This window comes from Stenella coeruleoalba (genome assembly GCF_951394435.1).
Source record: "Stenella coeruleoalba genome assembly, chromosome: 13".
In the NCBI taxonomy this organism is placed as follows: Eukaryota; Metazoa; Chordata; class Mammalia; order Artiodactyla; family Delphinidae; genus Stenella; species Stenella coeruleoalba.
Genome location: NC_137159.1, coordinates 8,772,884 through 8,789,824, shown reverse-complemented (window position 1 = coordinate 8,789,824; position 16,941 = coordinate 8,772,884). Strand labels below are relative to the sequence as shown.

The following is a 16,941-nucleotide window of genomic DNA, read 5'->3' as shown; positions in this document are numbered from 1 at the left end:
TCCTGCTGCGGAGCACAGGCTCCGGACGCGCAGGCCCAGTGGCCATGGCTCACGGACCCAGCCGCTCCGCGGCACGTGGGATCCTCCCGGACCGGGGCACGAACCCGCATCCCCTGCATCGGCAGGCAGACTCTCAACCACTGCGCCACCAGGGAAGCCCAAACGTTGGCTTTTATTATAAAAATATTCAATAAATATTACATTGCCTACCGTATGCAGGCTCTGAACTGGGCTAGACTACAGCCTACCCAGTCACAATTTACAATCTCATGGAGGAACTAGCAATTAAAATAAGAAGTTCTAGTTAAATGTGATGAGTGGGAAGAGCAGAGTGGAGATGCCAGAGAGGCCCCTAACCACCTTGAGTTGGCAGAGGGCGCTTTGGACCTGGCCTGGGAAGTTCAGACCTGGGGGATCTGATCAGTCCAGGTTTGGACCTAGGGGAGGAGGAGTTACGAGGGTGATGAGGTGGAGGGGAGTGAGGAGTGACCTAGGGGGAAGTCTAAGGGTCAGAGGACGTTTGTCGTTCCAAAGAAAGTTTAGTGCAACTGGAGGAAGGTGTGAAAGCTGGTGAAGGTCGAGTTAAGGATTTTCTGAAGGTCATCCTGAGGGAAGCCAAAGGGTTTTTAGCAGAGGACAGAGAAGATCAGGTTTGGTCTTTGGCTACTATGTGGAAAAGGGTTGTAGAGGTTCAAGGCTGGAACGAAGCGGGGCAGTCAGGAGGCAAAGTCTAGGTGGCTGTGACCCAGGTGACAATGCTGAGGATGGATCTAAGGCTCTATATAAAGTCAAGTCGACAGGACTAAATCACATGGGGCTGAGAGAGAGAAAAATGTTGAGTGACTTCCAAGAAGGAAAAAATGGAAGAGTAGTGAGGGTCCTGTTTTTCTGGAGAGCCTGTCTTCTGACTCCAGAAAGCAAAGCCAAGGGAAGAGGCTGTATATTTTTTCACGTGCATTCCACCATGGGCACCTGTGCTCGTGCCTTCTGTGGCTTTGTAAATTCTCATCACAAGCCTGTGGGTACGTAGCACACGACATGCTCTCCCCCCTGCATTATTGCTCATAAGAGCAAGAATCATGATGATGAAGGAAATATACTGCAATAAATTCCCATTTCACCCTCAAAGCCCACTTAACATCTTTTATTTAATATTTTCTCTGATGGAAAGAATGGGAAAACAGTGATCGAAAAATATAATCCCACTGAGTGAGATACATAGCTTTTTGAGATTTGGACCTAACAGTTTTTTGAAAAAGTAGACTGGAGCTGAAAAGGAGACATGAATCTTAACCCACTTCACTGAGAATTGTAATTGCCTTTTACTCCTGTGTTCTGTGTGCAGCCACGTCTGTCTGGGTAGAATCGTAAAGCAGCATTTGGCTTTATCCCCGGCTACTTGTTTCATTCATGACTTATGTATGGGCTGTTTCTTCTTCTGGAACACAATGCTATTTTGGTTTTCATGTTTCTTGGGCCAGCATCAAATCTGCCACCTTGGAAATGAAGTGTTGAGCAGGGAGGTTGCCCTAGCAACTCTTCATTACAAGATGCTAACTGGCACTTTCAGTGGACCAGATAAATTTAATCTTAGCTCTTTCAAAAAGATTAATTCATCACCAAGTCATATACAGAGTAAAACTGCTTTAGGTATTTGATGAATCTGGAATTTAAAGCTCTTTATTGCCAGTGCCTTTGAAAAAAAAGAAACAATTTGGGAACATTAGTTTGCATCGTTGAAAAGTCCACTACATCACCACCACCACCACCATCATCATCATGTCTTACCAGCACTGCATCAAGGCTTCCTGCTTTGCCCTAATCTGGGTTCAGCACATAGCTTTGTGATCAGGTAGCCTGGGCCTGCACCCCAGCTCTGTCACTGACTCCCGATGGGTGATGGCAAAGGTCCCTAATCTGGTACGTGGTGAGCCCTCAGACTAGGTTTTGAGAAAAACATTTGATCTCATCAAAGTATCTGATGGAAAATTTAGACCAACATAGTGAGGTGGCTTTTTATCTCATCATTTAGCTGACGAGGAATGTTAGGGATGCTGCTAAAGGGCATGGCATCTTGTTGCTTTCAAATATAGTAGCAATGAAAACGATGCTGATAGAAAAGTTTATTTTAATTAAAAAAATCTAGAAGGACAGTTAGTACAAAAGCTATACGTATTCATTGTGTAGAAAAATTAGAAACTACAGATAAGTAGAAAAGAAACAATAGAATATAATTCCTCACATATGAATTGTTTGGTGGTTATCTGGCCAAAGTTTTTTCACTACATATATAGCCTTTGTTCCTTGTTTTACCAAAATGAAGTTGAACTAAAGATACTCTGTGCCTTGATTTTTACTCAACAGTCTATTTCAAATATTATTGCATGCCAGCAAATAGTCATTTACTATACCAATTAAAATGCTAGTGACCTCACTAGCAATTTAATTGAAATTTATATTAAAATTTTTTTTTATTTTCTAAAAATTTAGATTGAAATTTGTGAGATATAACCTACACTGTAGTAAGCAACATATTTTCATGGGTTTATGAATGATCTGATTGACACTTCTCTTTCCCAGTTCACTTTGTAGTCCCACCTTCAATTTGTTCTGTGGAGCCTGGAGATGTTTCTGTTTAAGTAGAGGTTTAAGCTTCAGCACTCAGCAGTTTGCACAACTATAAGGTCACTGCACCGTGTTCAGGGTCAGCCACGTGGGATTTGCACAGCCTTTGCATTTTCATTACTCACATCCAATCAGACCCCTCCTTGGCCAGTGTGACAGCAGGCTCTGGGATATTTATTGGAAGAAATGATTTAGTTGAAAAACAGTGAAGTTGGTGAATTCAGTTGGTGTTGACTGATGAATATATAAACACCAGTTTACACTGTTTTCTCATTTTCAAAATGTTGTGGGATGGCTTACAAACACAGCCAGAATGTTGTCAGGTAGAATTCTTCCTGTACTACTTGAACAGCTAATAACTGTGTGTACAGTTCTGTATCCCCCTTTCTTCATTTAGCATATCTTATGAACATATTTCCCTGTAATGACCAATTTTGGATGAATTTTAATGGTTGTGCTAATATTCAATAACATGAATTACTACAATTAATTGAACTATTCCCCCCATTATTGGGCAGTTTACTTGGAATTTTAAGAGTGCCTATTTTCCTACATCTTTGCTGTCACTTAGAGCAGTAACATTAAAACAAACAAACAAAAAACACCTGCCAATTGCTAAGTGAAAGTGGCATTCAATTTTAATTTTTTTCTTTTATTGTTTGAGAATAGTTTTCTTGTGTAAGCTAAATATATCTCTTAAAATCTTGGTTACATCATTAACCTTCTTGGCAAACACCTCTTTTAAGATAGCAAAGGTACGCTCATCTCGTGCCTCAATCACCGAGAACTCAAATTTGGTAGACTCCAAACACAGTATTTTATAATAGAGATAAACTTCTAAAAATGTTGGGGCCTCAGCCATTATTTGAATTTATATAACTTTAGTCTTTTACGTATTCAGTAAGTGGTTACTTTGTACATGCATTGTGCTAGAAACTAATATTTTTTAAAGGAATAAAAAACTAGAGTTCAGTGGAGAAGAAAACCAAATAACAAAACTGCATTTCAATGTATACATCTATAGAGGGATTGAATGAGAAAATATATAGATTGCCTAGTACTTGGCAAAGAGTAAGAGATAAACACTATTATCATGTTTTTTAATTTTTATTTTATTGTTATTTTTTATACAGCAGGTTCTTATTAGGTATCTGTTTTACACATATGAATGTATACATGTCAATCCCAATCTCCCAGTTCATCCCACTGCCACCACCCCCAAAATCCCGCTTTCCCCCCTTGATGTCCGTACGTTTGTTCTCTACATCTGTGTCTCTATTTCTGCTTTGCAGACCAGTTCCTCTGTACCATTTTTCTAGATTCCACATATATGCATTAATATATGATATTTGTTTTTCTCTTTCTGACTTACTTCATTCTGTATGACAGTCTCTAGGTCCATCCACGTCTCTACAAATGGCCCAATTTCGTTCCTTTTTATGGCTGAGTAATATTCCATTGTATATATGTACCACATCTTCCTTATCCATTCTTCTGTCGATAGGCATTTAGGTTGCTTCCATGACCTGGCTATTGTAAATAGTGCTGCAATGAACATTAGGGAGTATGTGTCTTTTTGAATTATGGTTTTCTCTGGGTATATGCCGGGTAGTGGGGTTGCTGGGTCATATGGTAATTCTATTTTTAGTTTTTTAAGGAACCTCCATACTGTTCTCCATAGTGGCTGTATCAATTTACATTCCCACCAACAGTGCAAGAGGGTTCCCTTTTCTCCACACCCTCTCCACCATTTATTGTTTCTAGATTTTCTGATGATGCCCATTCTATCCGGTGTGAGGTGATACCTGATTGTAGTTTTGATTTGCATTTCTCTAATAATTAGTGATGTTGAGCAGCTTTTCACGTGCCTCTTGGCCATCTGTATGTCTTCTTTGAGAAATGGCTATTTAGGTCTTCTACCCATTTTTGGATTGGGTTGTTTGTTTTTTTAATATTGAGCTGCATGAGCTGTTTATATATTTTGGAGATTAATCCTTTGTCCATTGATTCGTTTGCAAATATTTTCTCCTATTCTAAGTGTTGTCTTTTCGTCTTGTTTATAGTTTCCTGTGCTGTGCAGAAGCATTTAAGTGTCATTAGGTCCCATTTGTTTATTTTTGTTTTTATTTCCATTACTCTAGGATGTGGGTCAAAAAAGATCTTGCTGTGATTTATGTCAAAGAGTGTTCTTCCTGTATTTTCCTCTAAGACTTTTATAGTGTCTGGTCTTACATTTAGGTCTTTAATCCATTTTGAGTTTATTTTTGTGTATGGTGTTAGGGAGTGTTCTAAATTCATTCTTTTACATGTAGCTGTCCAGTTTTCCCAGCACCACTTATTGAAGAGACTGTCTTTTCTCCATTGTGTATGCTTGCCTCCTTTGTCACAGATTAGTTGACCATAGCTGCATGGGTTTATCTCTGGGCCTTCTATGCTGTTCCATGGATCTATATTTCTGTTTTTGTGCCAGTACCATATTGTTTTGATTACTGTAGCTTGGTAGTATAGTCTGAAGTCAGGGAGTCTGATTCCTCCAGCTCCATTTTCTTCTCTCAAGATTGCTTAGGCTATTCAGGGTCTTTTGTGTCTCCATCCAGTAAAAAATGCCATTGGTAATTTGACAGGGATTGCATTGAATCTGTAGATTGCTTTGGGTAGTATAGTCATTTTCACAGTATTGATTCTTCCAATCCAAGAACATGGTATATCTCTCCATCTGTTTGTGTCATCTTTGATTTCTTTCATCAGTGTCTTACAGTTTTCGGAGTACAGGTCTTTAACCTCCCTAGGTAGGTTTATTTCTAGGTATTTTATTCTTTTTGTTGCAATGGTGACTGGGATTGTTTCCTTAATTTCTCTTTCTGGTCTTTCGTTGTTAGTGGATAGGAATGCAAGAGATTTCTGTGCTTTAATTTTGTATCCTGCTACTTTACCAAATTCATTGATTAGCTCTAGTAGTTTTCTGGTGGCATCTTTAAGATTATCTATGTACAGTATCATGTCGTCTGCAAACAGTGACAGTTTTACTTCTTGTTTTCCAATTTGTATTCCTTTTATTTCTTTTTGTTCTCTGATTGCCATGGCTAGGACTTCCAAAACTATGTTGAATAATAGTGGCGAGAGTGGACATCCTTGTCTTTTTCCTGATCTTAGAGGCAATGCTTTCAGTTTTTCACCATTGAGAATGATGTTTGCTGTGGGTTTGTCATATATGGCCTTTATTATGTTGAGGTAGGTTCCCTCTATGCCCCCTTTCTGTAGAGTTTTTTTTTTATCATAAATGGGTATTGAATTTTGTCAAAAGCTTTTTCTGCATCTATTGAGATGATCATATGGTTTTTATTCTTTAATTTGTTAATATGGTGTATCACCATTGATTGATTTGTTTACATTGAAGAATCCTTGTATCCCTGGGATAAATCCTACCTGTTCATGGTGTATGATCTTTTTAATGTGTTGTTTATTCTGTTTGTTAGTATTTTGTTGAGGATTTTTACGTCTATATTCATCAGTTACATTAGTCTGTAATTTTCTTTTTTTGTAGTGTCTTTGTCTGGTACCAGGGTGATGGTGGCCTCATAGAATGAATTTGGGAGTGTTCCTTCCTCTGCAATTTTTTGGAAGAGTTTGAGAAGGATGGTTGTTAGTTCTTCTCTAAATGTTTGGTAGAATTCACCTGTGAAGCCATCTGGTCCAGGACTTGTGTTTGTTGGCAGATTTTTAATCACAGTTTCAATTTCATTACTTGTGATTGGTCTGTTCATATTTTCTATTTCTTCCTGGTTCAGTCTTGGATGTTATACCTTTCTAAGAATTTGTCCATTTCTTGCAGGTTGTCCATTTTATTGGCATAGAATTAGCTTGTACTAGTCTCTTATGATGCTTTGTATTTCTGTGGCGTCCATTGTAACTTCTCCTTTTTCATTTCTATTTTTATTGATTTGAGTCCTCTCCCTCTTTTTCCTGGTGAGTCTGGGTAAAGGTTTATCAATTTTGTTTATCTTCTCAAAGAACCAGATTTTAGTTTTATTGATCTTTGCTATTGTTTTCTTTGTTTCTATTTCATCTATTTCTGTTCTGATCTTTATGATTTCTTTCCTTCTACTAATTTTGGGTTTTGTTTGTTCTTCTTTCCCTAATTCCTTTAGGTGTAAGGTTAGATTGTTTATTTGCGATTTTTCCTGTTTCTTATTGTATTGCTATAAACTTCCCTCTTAGAACTGCTTTTGCTGCATCCCATAGGTTTTGGATCATCGTGTTTTTGTTGTCATTTGTCTCTAGGTATTTTTTGATTTCCTCTTTGATATCTTCACTGGTCTCTTGGTTATTTGGTAACATATTGTTTAGCTTCCATGTGTTTGTGTTTTTTACATTTTTTCCCCTGTAATTTATTTCTAATCTCATAGCATTGTGGTTGGAAAAGATGCTTGATATGATTTCAATTTTCTTAAATTTACTGAGGCTTGATTGGTGACCCAAGATGTGATCTATCCTGGAGAATGTTCCATGTGCACTTGAGAAGAAAGTGTAATCTGCTGTTTTCGGGTGGAATGTCCTATAAATATCAATTAAATATATCTGTTCTATTGTGTCATTTAAAGCTTGTGTTTCCTTATTAATTTTCTGTCTGGATGATCTGTTCATCTGTGTAAATGAGGTGTTAATGTCCCCCACTATTACTGTGTTACTGTCGATTTCCTCTTTTATAGCTGTTAGCATTTGCCTTATGTATGGAAGTGCTCCTATGTTGGGTGCATATATATTTATAACTGTTATATCTTCTTGGATTGATCCCTTGATCATTATGTAGTGTCCTTCCTTGTTTCTTGTAACATTCTTTATTTTAAAGTCTATTTTATCTGATATGAGTATTGGTACTCCAGTTTTCTTTTGATTTCCATTTGCATGGAATATCTTTTTCCATCCCCTCACTTTCAGTCTGTATGTGTCCCTAAGTCTGAAGTGGGTCTCTTGTAGATTACATATATATGGGTCTTGCTTTTGTATCCATTCAGCGAGCTTGTGTCCTTTGGTTGGAGCATTTAATCCATTCACATTTAAGATGATTATCAATATGTATGTATGTTCCTATTACCATTTTCTTAATTGTTTTGGGTTTGTTTTTTTTAGGTCCTTTTCTTCTCTTGTGTTTCCCACTTAGAGAAGTTCCTTTAGCATTTTGTTATAGAGCTGGTTTGGTGGTGCTGAGTTCTGTTAGCTTTTGCTTGTCTATAAAGCTTTTGATTTGTTTGTCAAATCTGAATGAGATCCTTGCCGGGTAGAGTAATCTTGGTTGTACGTTCTTCCCTTTCATCACTTTAAATATATCATGCCACTCCTTTCTGGCTTGTAGAGTTCCTGCTGAGAAATCAGCTGTTAACCTTATGGGAGTTCCCTTGTATGTTATTTGTCGTTTTTCCCTTCTGTGGTATAATTGTTCTCCAGTTTGTGAGTCCAGTGGTTATGGGATTTGATTTTATTGTGATTGCACCCCTCCTACCATCTCATTGCGGCTTCTCCTTTGTCTTTGGATGTGGGGTATCTTTTTTGGTGAGTTACAGTGTCTTCCTGTCGGTGATTGTTCAGCAGTTAGTTGTGCTTCTGGTGCTCTCGCAAGAGGGAGTGAGAGCACGTCCTTCTACTCCGCCATCTTGAAGCTACAATCCCATTATTGATAAAACTATTCTTAATAGAATTGATAAAACTATTCTCACCTATTGACAAAATTAGTGGTTAAGGTGTATCTCTGGTCTAACACTGGGAAAAATTCTAACAGAATCAGCCCAAACTAGGGCTGTCCATGAATTCCAGGAATTATGGTCAGTATCTCTCTCTCACTCCCCGCCTCCCCCCTGCCCCCCCTTCCTCCCTCTGCCCTCCGTCCCTCACAGTTAAAATCTTCTCACACAGGGTGTGATTAGCATCAATTTGGTAAGGCTTCTAGGTTTACCTCAAGAGAATTGAAGTAGGTAATACCTTGAGGCTCCCTTTCATTTTCAAACACTGTCCAGAAGCGTCTCCCATTAGTTGTTAATGCTTGATTTGCATTATAAGAGGTAGCAAGTATCTTTGACCAATAGAATGAAACGGAAGCAAGGGTATACCAGTCCCAAACCCAGGCATTAAGGCTCCTTGGCTATTTCTGCTTACTCATTTGTGCCTGGGAACATGCCTGGTCAAGCCTTCTAGAGACACCTGGAGCAGAGCCAAGTCCCCCCCAGTCATTCCAAGAAGTCATTCCTAGATCAGCCAATAGCTAGTTGGTTGTTCCATTACTTTGTTTTGAAAACATAAACAGTTATATATATGTATTCCTATCTCTGTATTCCTTTCCTAGGTTTGCTGTGACAAAGTGTGCCGCAAACCGGGTGGCTTAGAAATTTGTTTATTCTTTCACAGTTCTGGAGGCTGGAAGTCTGAAATCTAAGTGTTGGCAGGGCCGTGCTTCCTCTGACTGCTCTAAGGAAGAGCCCTTCCTTGGCTGTTCCTGGCTTCTGGTGGTGGAATCCTTGGCATCCCGTGGCTTGGACCTGCATTACTCCAGTCTCTGCCTCTGTCATCACATGGCCTGGACTTCTCTGTCTCTACATTTCCCTCTTCATATAAAAAAAAAAGAGAAAAAAAGAAAGAGGTAACAAGTAAACCATGTTCAGGAGGTGTGACCAGGTGGTTTCATTCCCTCTCACATAGTATCAGTTTCCTCATTAATCACACTCTCCTCCCCACCTGCTTCCCTACAGAAGCTGGGAAGCCATGATTCTGATCCCCCAAGTCCCTGTGAGAATGCCCCTTATGACCTCATAGTCACACTAAACTTGACATCATAAAGAGAATAGCCCATGGGACCTCCCCGTGACTACCGTGTTGCAAAAACTAAGACCACAGACTGAAGGTGTGGAGTATGACTTTGTCTTTCCCTAAATCTGCATGCAGAAAGGCACGAGAGTGGGTACCCACGAGCCAAATTTGAACTCCTACCACACTGAAGTCCATGATGGCCATGCAAGGCCTGAGATCCAAATCCACCAAAGAGGGAGGTAGAACGTTAAACAATGGGTTTTCTTTACGCACCGTCAGTCAGGCATCCAGCGGACCCTGGTGAAATGGTGTAATGCTGCTAAATACTTCGTGGGGTTGATTTGCAGTTGAGCCATAAGCTGGCAATTTGCAGAGCTATTTATAGACTTCTAGGGGGGTCTTTTTCCCAGGGGAGATACATATGTAAGGGTCTTTCATTCTGTTGAGACTGATTATTTTTCCTCTGAAAGTTTATGTGAAATTTTAAGAGATGGTGTTTTTTGTTTGGTTGGGGTTTTTTTTCCACTTCTGCAAATTTCATTAAGTTTTCAAAGTCCAGTCACCTCAGCTTTTAACCCACCGTTTTGGCTTCTTCTCTTTGACAAAGACTGCTTAGAAGCCACATGATGACTTCTTGTGTCTGACAAGTAGCACGGTTCGACTCTTCAGCCAAACCAAATGTCTTGCTTTTCAGCCTTCTGAATCTTTGGCTATTTTGTTTGTCTCTTTTGGTCTTGATGTTTTAATTGCAAAATTATGTAGTTTGCAATTTCAGTATCTATTTTTTTACATGACTTTATTATTTAAAATACTGTTCTTTTTCTCATCCATTTGTTCTTAACGGCACTCTGTTCTTACACTTTTATATGACTGTTACATCTTTGAACAACCTAATCATACTTAATTTTAATCATAATTCATATAAAGTTATTGTTAGGTGGCTCGTAAAATTAATTTCTACTCACGTGAATTGATGTTCTGATTGTTGATTTGCTCAGCTACTGTTTTTAGCATTTTTGTGTATTTAGGAATTTTAGTACGTTGGCACATTTGTGTTTTTTTTTGCGGTACGCGGGCCTCTCACTGCTGTGGCCTCTCCCATTGTGGAGCACAGGCTCCGGACGCGCAGGCTCAGTGGCCATGGCTCATGGGCGCAGCCGCGCTGCGGCATGTGGGATCTTCCCGGACCGGGGCACGAACCCGTGTCCCCTGCATCGGCAGGCGGACTCTCAACCACTGCGCCACCAGGGAAGCCCGGTTGGCACATTTTGACAAGATTTTTAAAAACCTGTTTTTTTCTCTGTCTTCTGTTTTGCAGTTACCTAAATCCATCCCCTTGTACCTCAGTCATTGGTATTTAGAGCTCTTGTCCCATGATGATACTGGGATAGTGTAGATTGAGGATGGCTTGGTTCAGTTCTTGGTTGTTAGACTGCACTAATGTCCTCTCTCACCAGGCAGGGCCTTCTTGCAGGGGTGAGAGAACCTCATACTAGTGCTGGCTTCAGGCACTGAGCCTGACTCAGAGTCCCACTGGCTTTCTGGGTGTTGAGCTCCCACCGCCCCTGCCATGTTTGCCCACGAGAGTCAACAAACACACAACTTCAGCCCTGCTGACTTATTCAACTTTTTGTCTCTAGAAATACATCAACCATGCATCTTTCTTTTTCCTTCTCTCCTTCTTCCTTTCCCTTCTCTCCTTCTTCCTTTCCTTCCTTTCTTTTTATGCATTTTTTCCTTAAATAACAACAATACAATTTTTGTATGATTTTGAAGGCAAAGGGGAACATAAAACATGAGCTCTGTATCATCTGGATTGGAAGTAAAAATTTACTTCTTAAAAGTGATTCCCACATTTTTTTAAATTAACATATCAATTTATTGAAATTACTGATAGAAAATATTCTGAAAGTAAATATCACAGGTCCCTGTTGTCAAGGCCAAAGCTTTCTTTCATCTTATGATTAATTGGGTTTTTTTAAATTAATTTTTATTGGTGTATAGTTGCTTTGATTCCCCACATTTCTAAAATGCCTACATGCTCCTCGTGGTTGGAATCATACACAGTATCGAAACACTGTTAGTCCTTGTATTCTCCTGTTAGACTTCTTCTTTTTATGTAAATAATAAGACACGGAATAAGCCTTTTTGCAAGCATACATTTATTCATTTATCAACAGATATTTGTTGAGGGCCAGGCACTGTTCTAGGTGATAGGAATACAGCAGTGAATGAAACAAAGTAATATGCAGACAGGTAAATGTAAAATATTACAGGTGCTGTTAAGATAGCATGGAATCAGAGGCATCCCCAAACCCAGAAGGAAGCATCAGACACAGACAGAAAGAACTCAAAAAGATGCCCTCTCATTCTGGTGCTCTGTTGTTCTTACAGAAAGTGGTTTCATTGATCACTAAGCCTTCTTTATTTGACATGTATAAGGATCTCTTACAAATTGATAAAGAAAATGGTCAAAAGATATTAACTATAATCAGATATTCTTAAGAGAAAATCAAATATAAAATAAATATGTGAGAAAGATGTTTAACCCAGCTAGTAGTTTACAAAGCAGCAACAATGATATTCTATTTCTTATCGCCTGTGCCCTTCAATTTGACAGAGGCTTATTAAGATAACACTTGATTCTGATTTGGGTTTCCTGAAACAGGTTTTTTTTTTGGGGGGGGGTATTTTTTAAATATATAGTTTTAAAAATTGGAAGGAAAAGGTTAGCAGTGATATCTCTGATTCTTATTTTTTTTATTTTCTCTATTTTCTAATTTCTCTACAAATATAATGTCTTGATTTTATAGTCAGAAAAACATACTGTACAGCCATGAGATCCATTTCTGAAGGCACGTGTTAGCCTATCAAGTGACCCTTTCCTTTGGCATTGGCATATAGGTGTTCCCTCTGGCACATGTGTGCAGTGACACAAATAAGATGACTTTAATTAACCCCCAAGGAGCGAAGCTTAATATCTACAAGCAAAAAGTGGAGCAGGCAATTAAGTCCTACGACAAGTGAGTATTACACCTGGCTACTCTTTAATGGATGTGGAATTTGTTTTGGCTTGTTTTCCCTTCTTTTAGCTTAAATTTTTCATCTGGCGCAGCTGTTTAACAGTGGTCCGTGAGGAATATTAACAGCAGCAGCAGCTAACCTAAGGGGCTTCCTCTGTGCCAGCACGGCGTTAAGTACTGGGCTGGCCAAAAAGTTCGTTCGGGTCTTTCCGTAAGGTGTTACAGAAAAACCCGAGCAAACTTTTCGGCCAGCCCGATGCTTTACCTGAGTATGTCCAGCGGGGTTTTCGAGAAGCCATCTTCCCTTTCCAAACTCTGCAGAAATCTCATGTTTCCATGAGCTCTTTAAAGCTTTGCTTTGTAGCAGAGCGAATTGGACCATTTTAGGATCTAACATTCTGTAAAGTGACACCACACCACAATAAAAAAAACGCCACAATAATGAGATAATTGATTTAAACAATTTTTATAGCAAAATCAAGAAGATGACCAAGTTGACTACAGTGAAAACTGTACTCTTAACTAGCCACTGTGTTAGTACTGAGTGAGGGGGCCTTTTTTCCCAAGGGCAGATAACCCAGGGTTTGCTGGAGAAGGAGACCCAGGGTCCTTGAATCCCAGCCCCTTCCTGGGGCCTGGCTCCTTCCGGCCTGACCTGGGAGCCTGCCTCAGAGTGTTGGTGGAGAACACAGCTCTGGGGCTAGAATCTCACCCTCTCCCAGCTCTCTAATCACCTCCGCACCCTGCCCCTCAGCACTTAATTAGTCCTTGGTGCACACGCTTGATTAAACGTTGAGCTACCCAGCTCCTCCAGGCAAGCCTATTCTTGGTTCTGGAAGCTGTGCAGTTGGGTTTTAATTAATACCATGTGGTTGGGGAAAAGGTAATAAAGTACGCCAAAGTGAACGACGGGGCCCAGGCCAGCATTTACTGATCTGTTGTCATTTTGCAGCGTGTCTAGTGTGTGTTCAAAAAAAGTATAAAGCCTGACTTCTGTTGCCTGGAGTGCACGACCCAGCCCAGAGGCTGGCCTTTCCGCCCCACGCCCATCACGGTCCTCTCCAAATCTCCTTACACTTGAGCCTCCTCCACTGCCCTTGCCTGAGAACTGAGGCTGTGTCGCATGGGCTCCTGCAGCTGCCTCCACGGGCTTCTCAGGTCTTCTCTGAGTCTTTGTGGGCCCTTCGTTTCTCTCGAAGGCAGGCTGAACTCTGCCAAGGCTCGCCCTCCCCTGTGGGCCTGAGACTTTGCTCTGTAGTTACCCTCTTACTGGTGCTGGCCCTCTTCTCTGCCTCCCTGCCCCTGCACCAGGCAGTCCTTCCCTTGCCTTGAAGCTCCACTGCCCCTCTTCCTGCCCCCTCCCACCAGCTGTCCTCTTTCTTCCGTTCTTGCCCCAGCGCCAGTGGCCCTCCCCAGAGAGGCCTTTCCCCAACGACTCTGCACCACCCACCTTGCGTGTGGCCCTTGGAGCGCTCACAGCTTCTGTACAGGCCTGTCCCTTCCCTGCGAGGATGTTGGCCCCCGAAGGCAGGCGCTGGGCTGCCTGCTTTCCCCCTGGTCTTCTCCTCTTCCTAGCAGGTGTCACAATATATATATAATATATATATATATTTTTTTTTTGACTGTTGGAATTTAATTTGAATTTGATCTAATTCAAGTTTACTTATTAAAATTGATCCAATTCAGTTATTCAAAATGAAATATAATATCATTCATATTGTAATTTAATTTGCTTGACTCATTCAAATATTTGAGTGCTGTAATTACCTGGTCTGTGAAAGCCTGATGCCAGGCCATGAACTGGGGCTTTGAGGTCAGATAGCTACTTGACAGGTCATAGGACACTTGTGAGCTTCACTTGCAAGATCTGGCTCTCGGGGCCGTTGTGAGGGTTATGTAAATTACATACAAAGAGCAACTCATGTTAATTATTTCCCTCTTTCATTCCCTATATCTGCTGATGCTAAAATAACCATAAATACATGGAATGGAAGGGTCACACAGCTCTTCCCACTGAGCTGACCCTTTCCCGAGAGTTTCCAGGACAGGGACCCTTCCTTCCCAGGCAGAAGAGAGTCCTTCGTTAATGGCAAAACCAAAATACAGACATAGTAGTGATTTGTTCCAATTCTTTCTTCCAATGAGTGAATCCGGAAAAGCCTTTTAGTACCCTTAGAGGAATATTATACTATATTGTTTATTAAAATGATATTAATTTAAATATGATCATTAACATTTATTTTAATATGATTAATGTTTGATATTATTGATTGCATTAGTATTAATTATTTGGTATTAATAACTTGATGTTTATTTTAAATGAATTATTTATTTAATATTCTTATTTAATAATATTAACATTAATATTATACAGAACAAAGCTTCCTGATCTTTTGTATTCAATAGTGTTGAAGAATTTTGCTGGCATAAATGTCAGTTCCCTTTTCCATCTTGCTTCATCTTTCTAAAGATATGCAGAATATGAAAAGATGAAAAGTAATTAATGAAACTTAGTTTATCCCCATCTCATCCCCAATACAACGTTTCCAAGGAGTTTCCCACCACAAGTAAGCCAGATATAACCCTAAGTCCGTATGGCTAGGGATGACCAAATGAGTGGGAAGTTCACAGTCCTCTGGCCAAAATAGTGACATAAACTAGCAGTTTTGGTCACACTTAGTGCCCATGTGTAGGAGTCCTTCTGGTTCAATATTTTAAGAATTGCAGAAGCAGTTTTGGCTTTGTGTGTCTGAGTATAAGCTCTGAGTGAGGATTACCAGGGTTGGCTGGATTCTGGGGTGACTTTTCCACAGCTTGTGTTGTGAATCTGAGGTCAAGGTCTCAGCCCTCAGATCCACAGGAGAAGCATCAGTTCTGGCTCAGGGACCAGGCATAGTAGCCTCTGCTTATCATCGATTTGCTTGGGCTGCTGACTAGACTTCTGAAGTGTCATTAGTTACAAGTTGCTTTGCAAATGAGCCACTCGGTACAGGTGGATTTGCAAACTAGAGGTAGAGAAAGCTACTAAACGCTACGCTCAGCCAAATTTCAGTCTCCTAAAGCAAAGAGGAAAACTGTGGTTTGTCAAATCCCAGCATCCCACAAGGACTGCCCTCGTCCCACACGCTTAGAGGCTTTCCCACGGTTGCCTTCAGGGACAGTGGAGCCGGGATTCACACACTCTCTGCTGCCCTCAGCTCACACCCACTCGCTTTTTCTGCCCTGTGTGCTTTGAAATAGTTCAGTGAAGGCGGAAAACAGAGGAATAATAGAGGTTATGGAAATACCCTCTTGGAAAAATATTTTCTGAAGAACCGAATTAAAATTAGAGACATGTCCTAGCTAATTGGACCCACATTCACCAACTGTTTCTGAGTGTCTAAGCCTCACCCTCCTTCAGAAGCTGGAGGGAATGAGCCTTAGTTATTCCTGGTCACTTTATACATATAGCTCACTTTATCCTCACAACTGCAAGGGTAGGTGGTGTTATCTTTGTTTTATCAATAAGAAAACAGTGTTTCAAAAAGTTATGTAACAGGTTCACACGGTGGCAAAGTGGAGATGCTGAGATTTGAACCCAGACCCACGTAGCTCCCAAGCCCTCATCACACTCCCAGCCTCCCTACTCTACTGCCTGCACTTTCAAGGTTTAGACTTAAAAGGATTTACAGTTTTGTTTTGTTTTGTTTTTTCCCCAGAAATGCACACAAGCCTTAGAAGCCCATTGTTTCATCAACCACATCATTAAAGAAAACCATTTCCAAGTAGACCCCAAAGAACTAAAAACATCAAGAGACACAGGAGCCGAGCTGGCTTATTTCCCACTTCCTGACTCTTCCTGTCACTTACAGAGCGTTTACCTGTGTGAGACACAGTTCTGTGTGCGGTGCACATAACTTGCTCATCGAGTCTGCACTGCAGCACTGGGAGGGAGGTACTGTGATTACCCCCTTTCTACAGAAAAGTTGGCTACTGACCCAAAGTCTCCCAGCTAATAAGAGGAGGAGCTAGCTGAGCTTTGGACCCAGGCAGTCTGGCTCCAGGGTCTGTGCTTTTCACCACTGTGCCAGACCCCCTTTCCATGATCTCACCAGGCCTGTGATGGGAGATCAGAGCAGGATAACACCACCCAAAGTGTGCTCCCAGAGCCCTGTGCCACGGACGCTGGGTCCAAGGATTAGAAGCATGCCTCCTGGGGAGAGGCAGTATTCTCCCACCCCATTTTATTGAAGCTTTTTTGCTTCATGGAACACCAGCTCACAACCTGTGGAGCCAGTGTTCTGTGCCCTGTGCCCTAGTAAGCCTGATTTGGGTGATGATGTAGCACTACAGAACTGGGCTGGAAGCTCTGGAAAAAGCACCACTGATTAGTAACAAGAAAAGGAGCTGTAACTACCTGATAGAAAGCACTGGCTCCAACTTCCTCCTTCCTTCTTGGGCTGCCAGCATCTCTCTGCAAACACGTTCGGTGAGCTTTAGTCTCAGCCCTACCAGC

The 16,941-nt window shown here is 40.8% G+C and overlaps 1 protein-coding gene across 8 annotated transcripts in view; it reads left to right on the top strand.

Annotated features, from left to right (window-relative positions):
- Nucleotides 1-16,941, top strand: part of VWA3B (von Willebrand factor A domain containing 3B) — a 244,818-nt gene that overhangs the window by 182,755 nt on the left and 45,122 nt on the right. For all 8 annotated transcript variants that reach the window (XM_079941376.1, XM_079941377.1, XM_079941375.1 and 5 more), the window contains one exon: nt 12,328-12,446. In XM_079941376.1, coding sequence (XP_079797502.1) covers nt 12,328-12,446 — 119 coding nt within the window. The remainder of the gene's footprint in view (nt 1-12,327; nt 12,447-16,941) is intronic.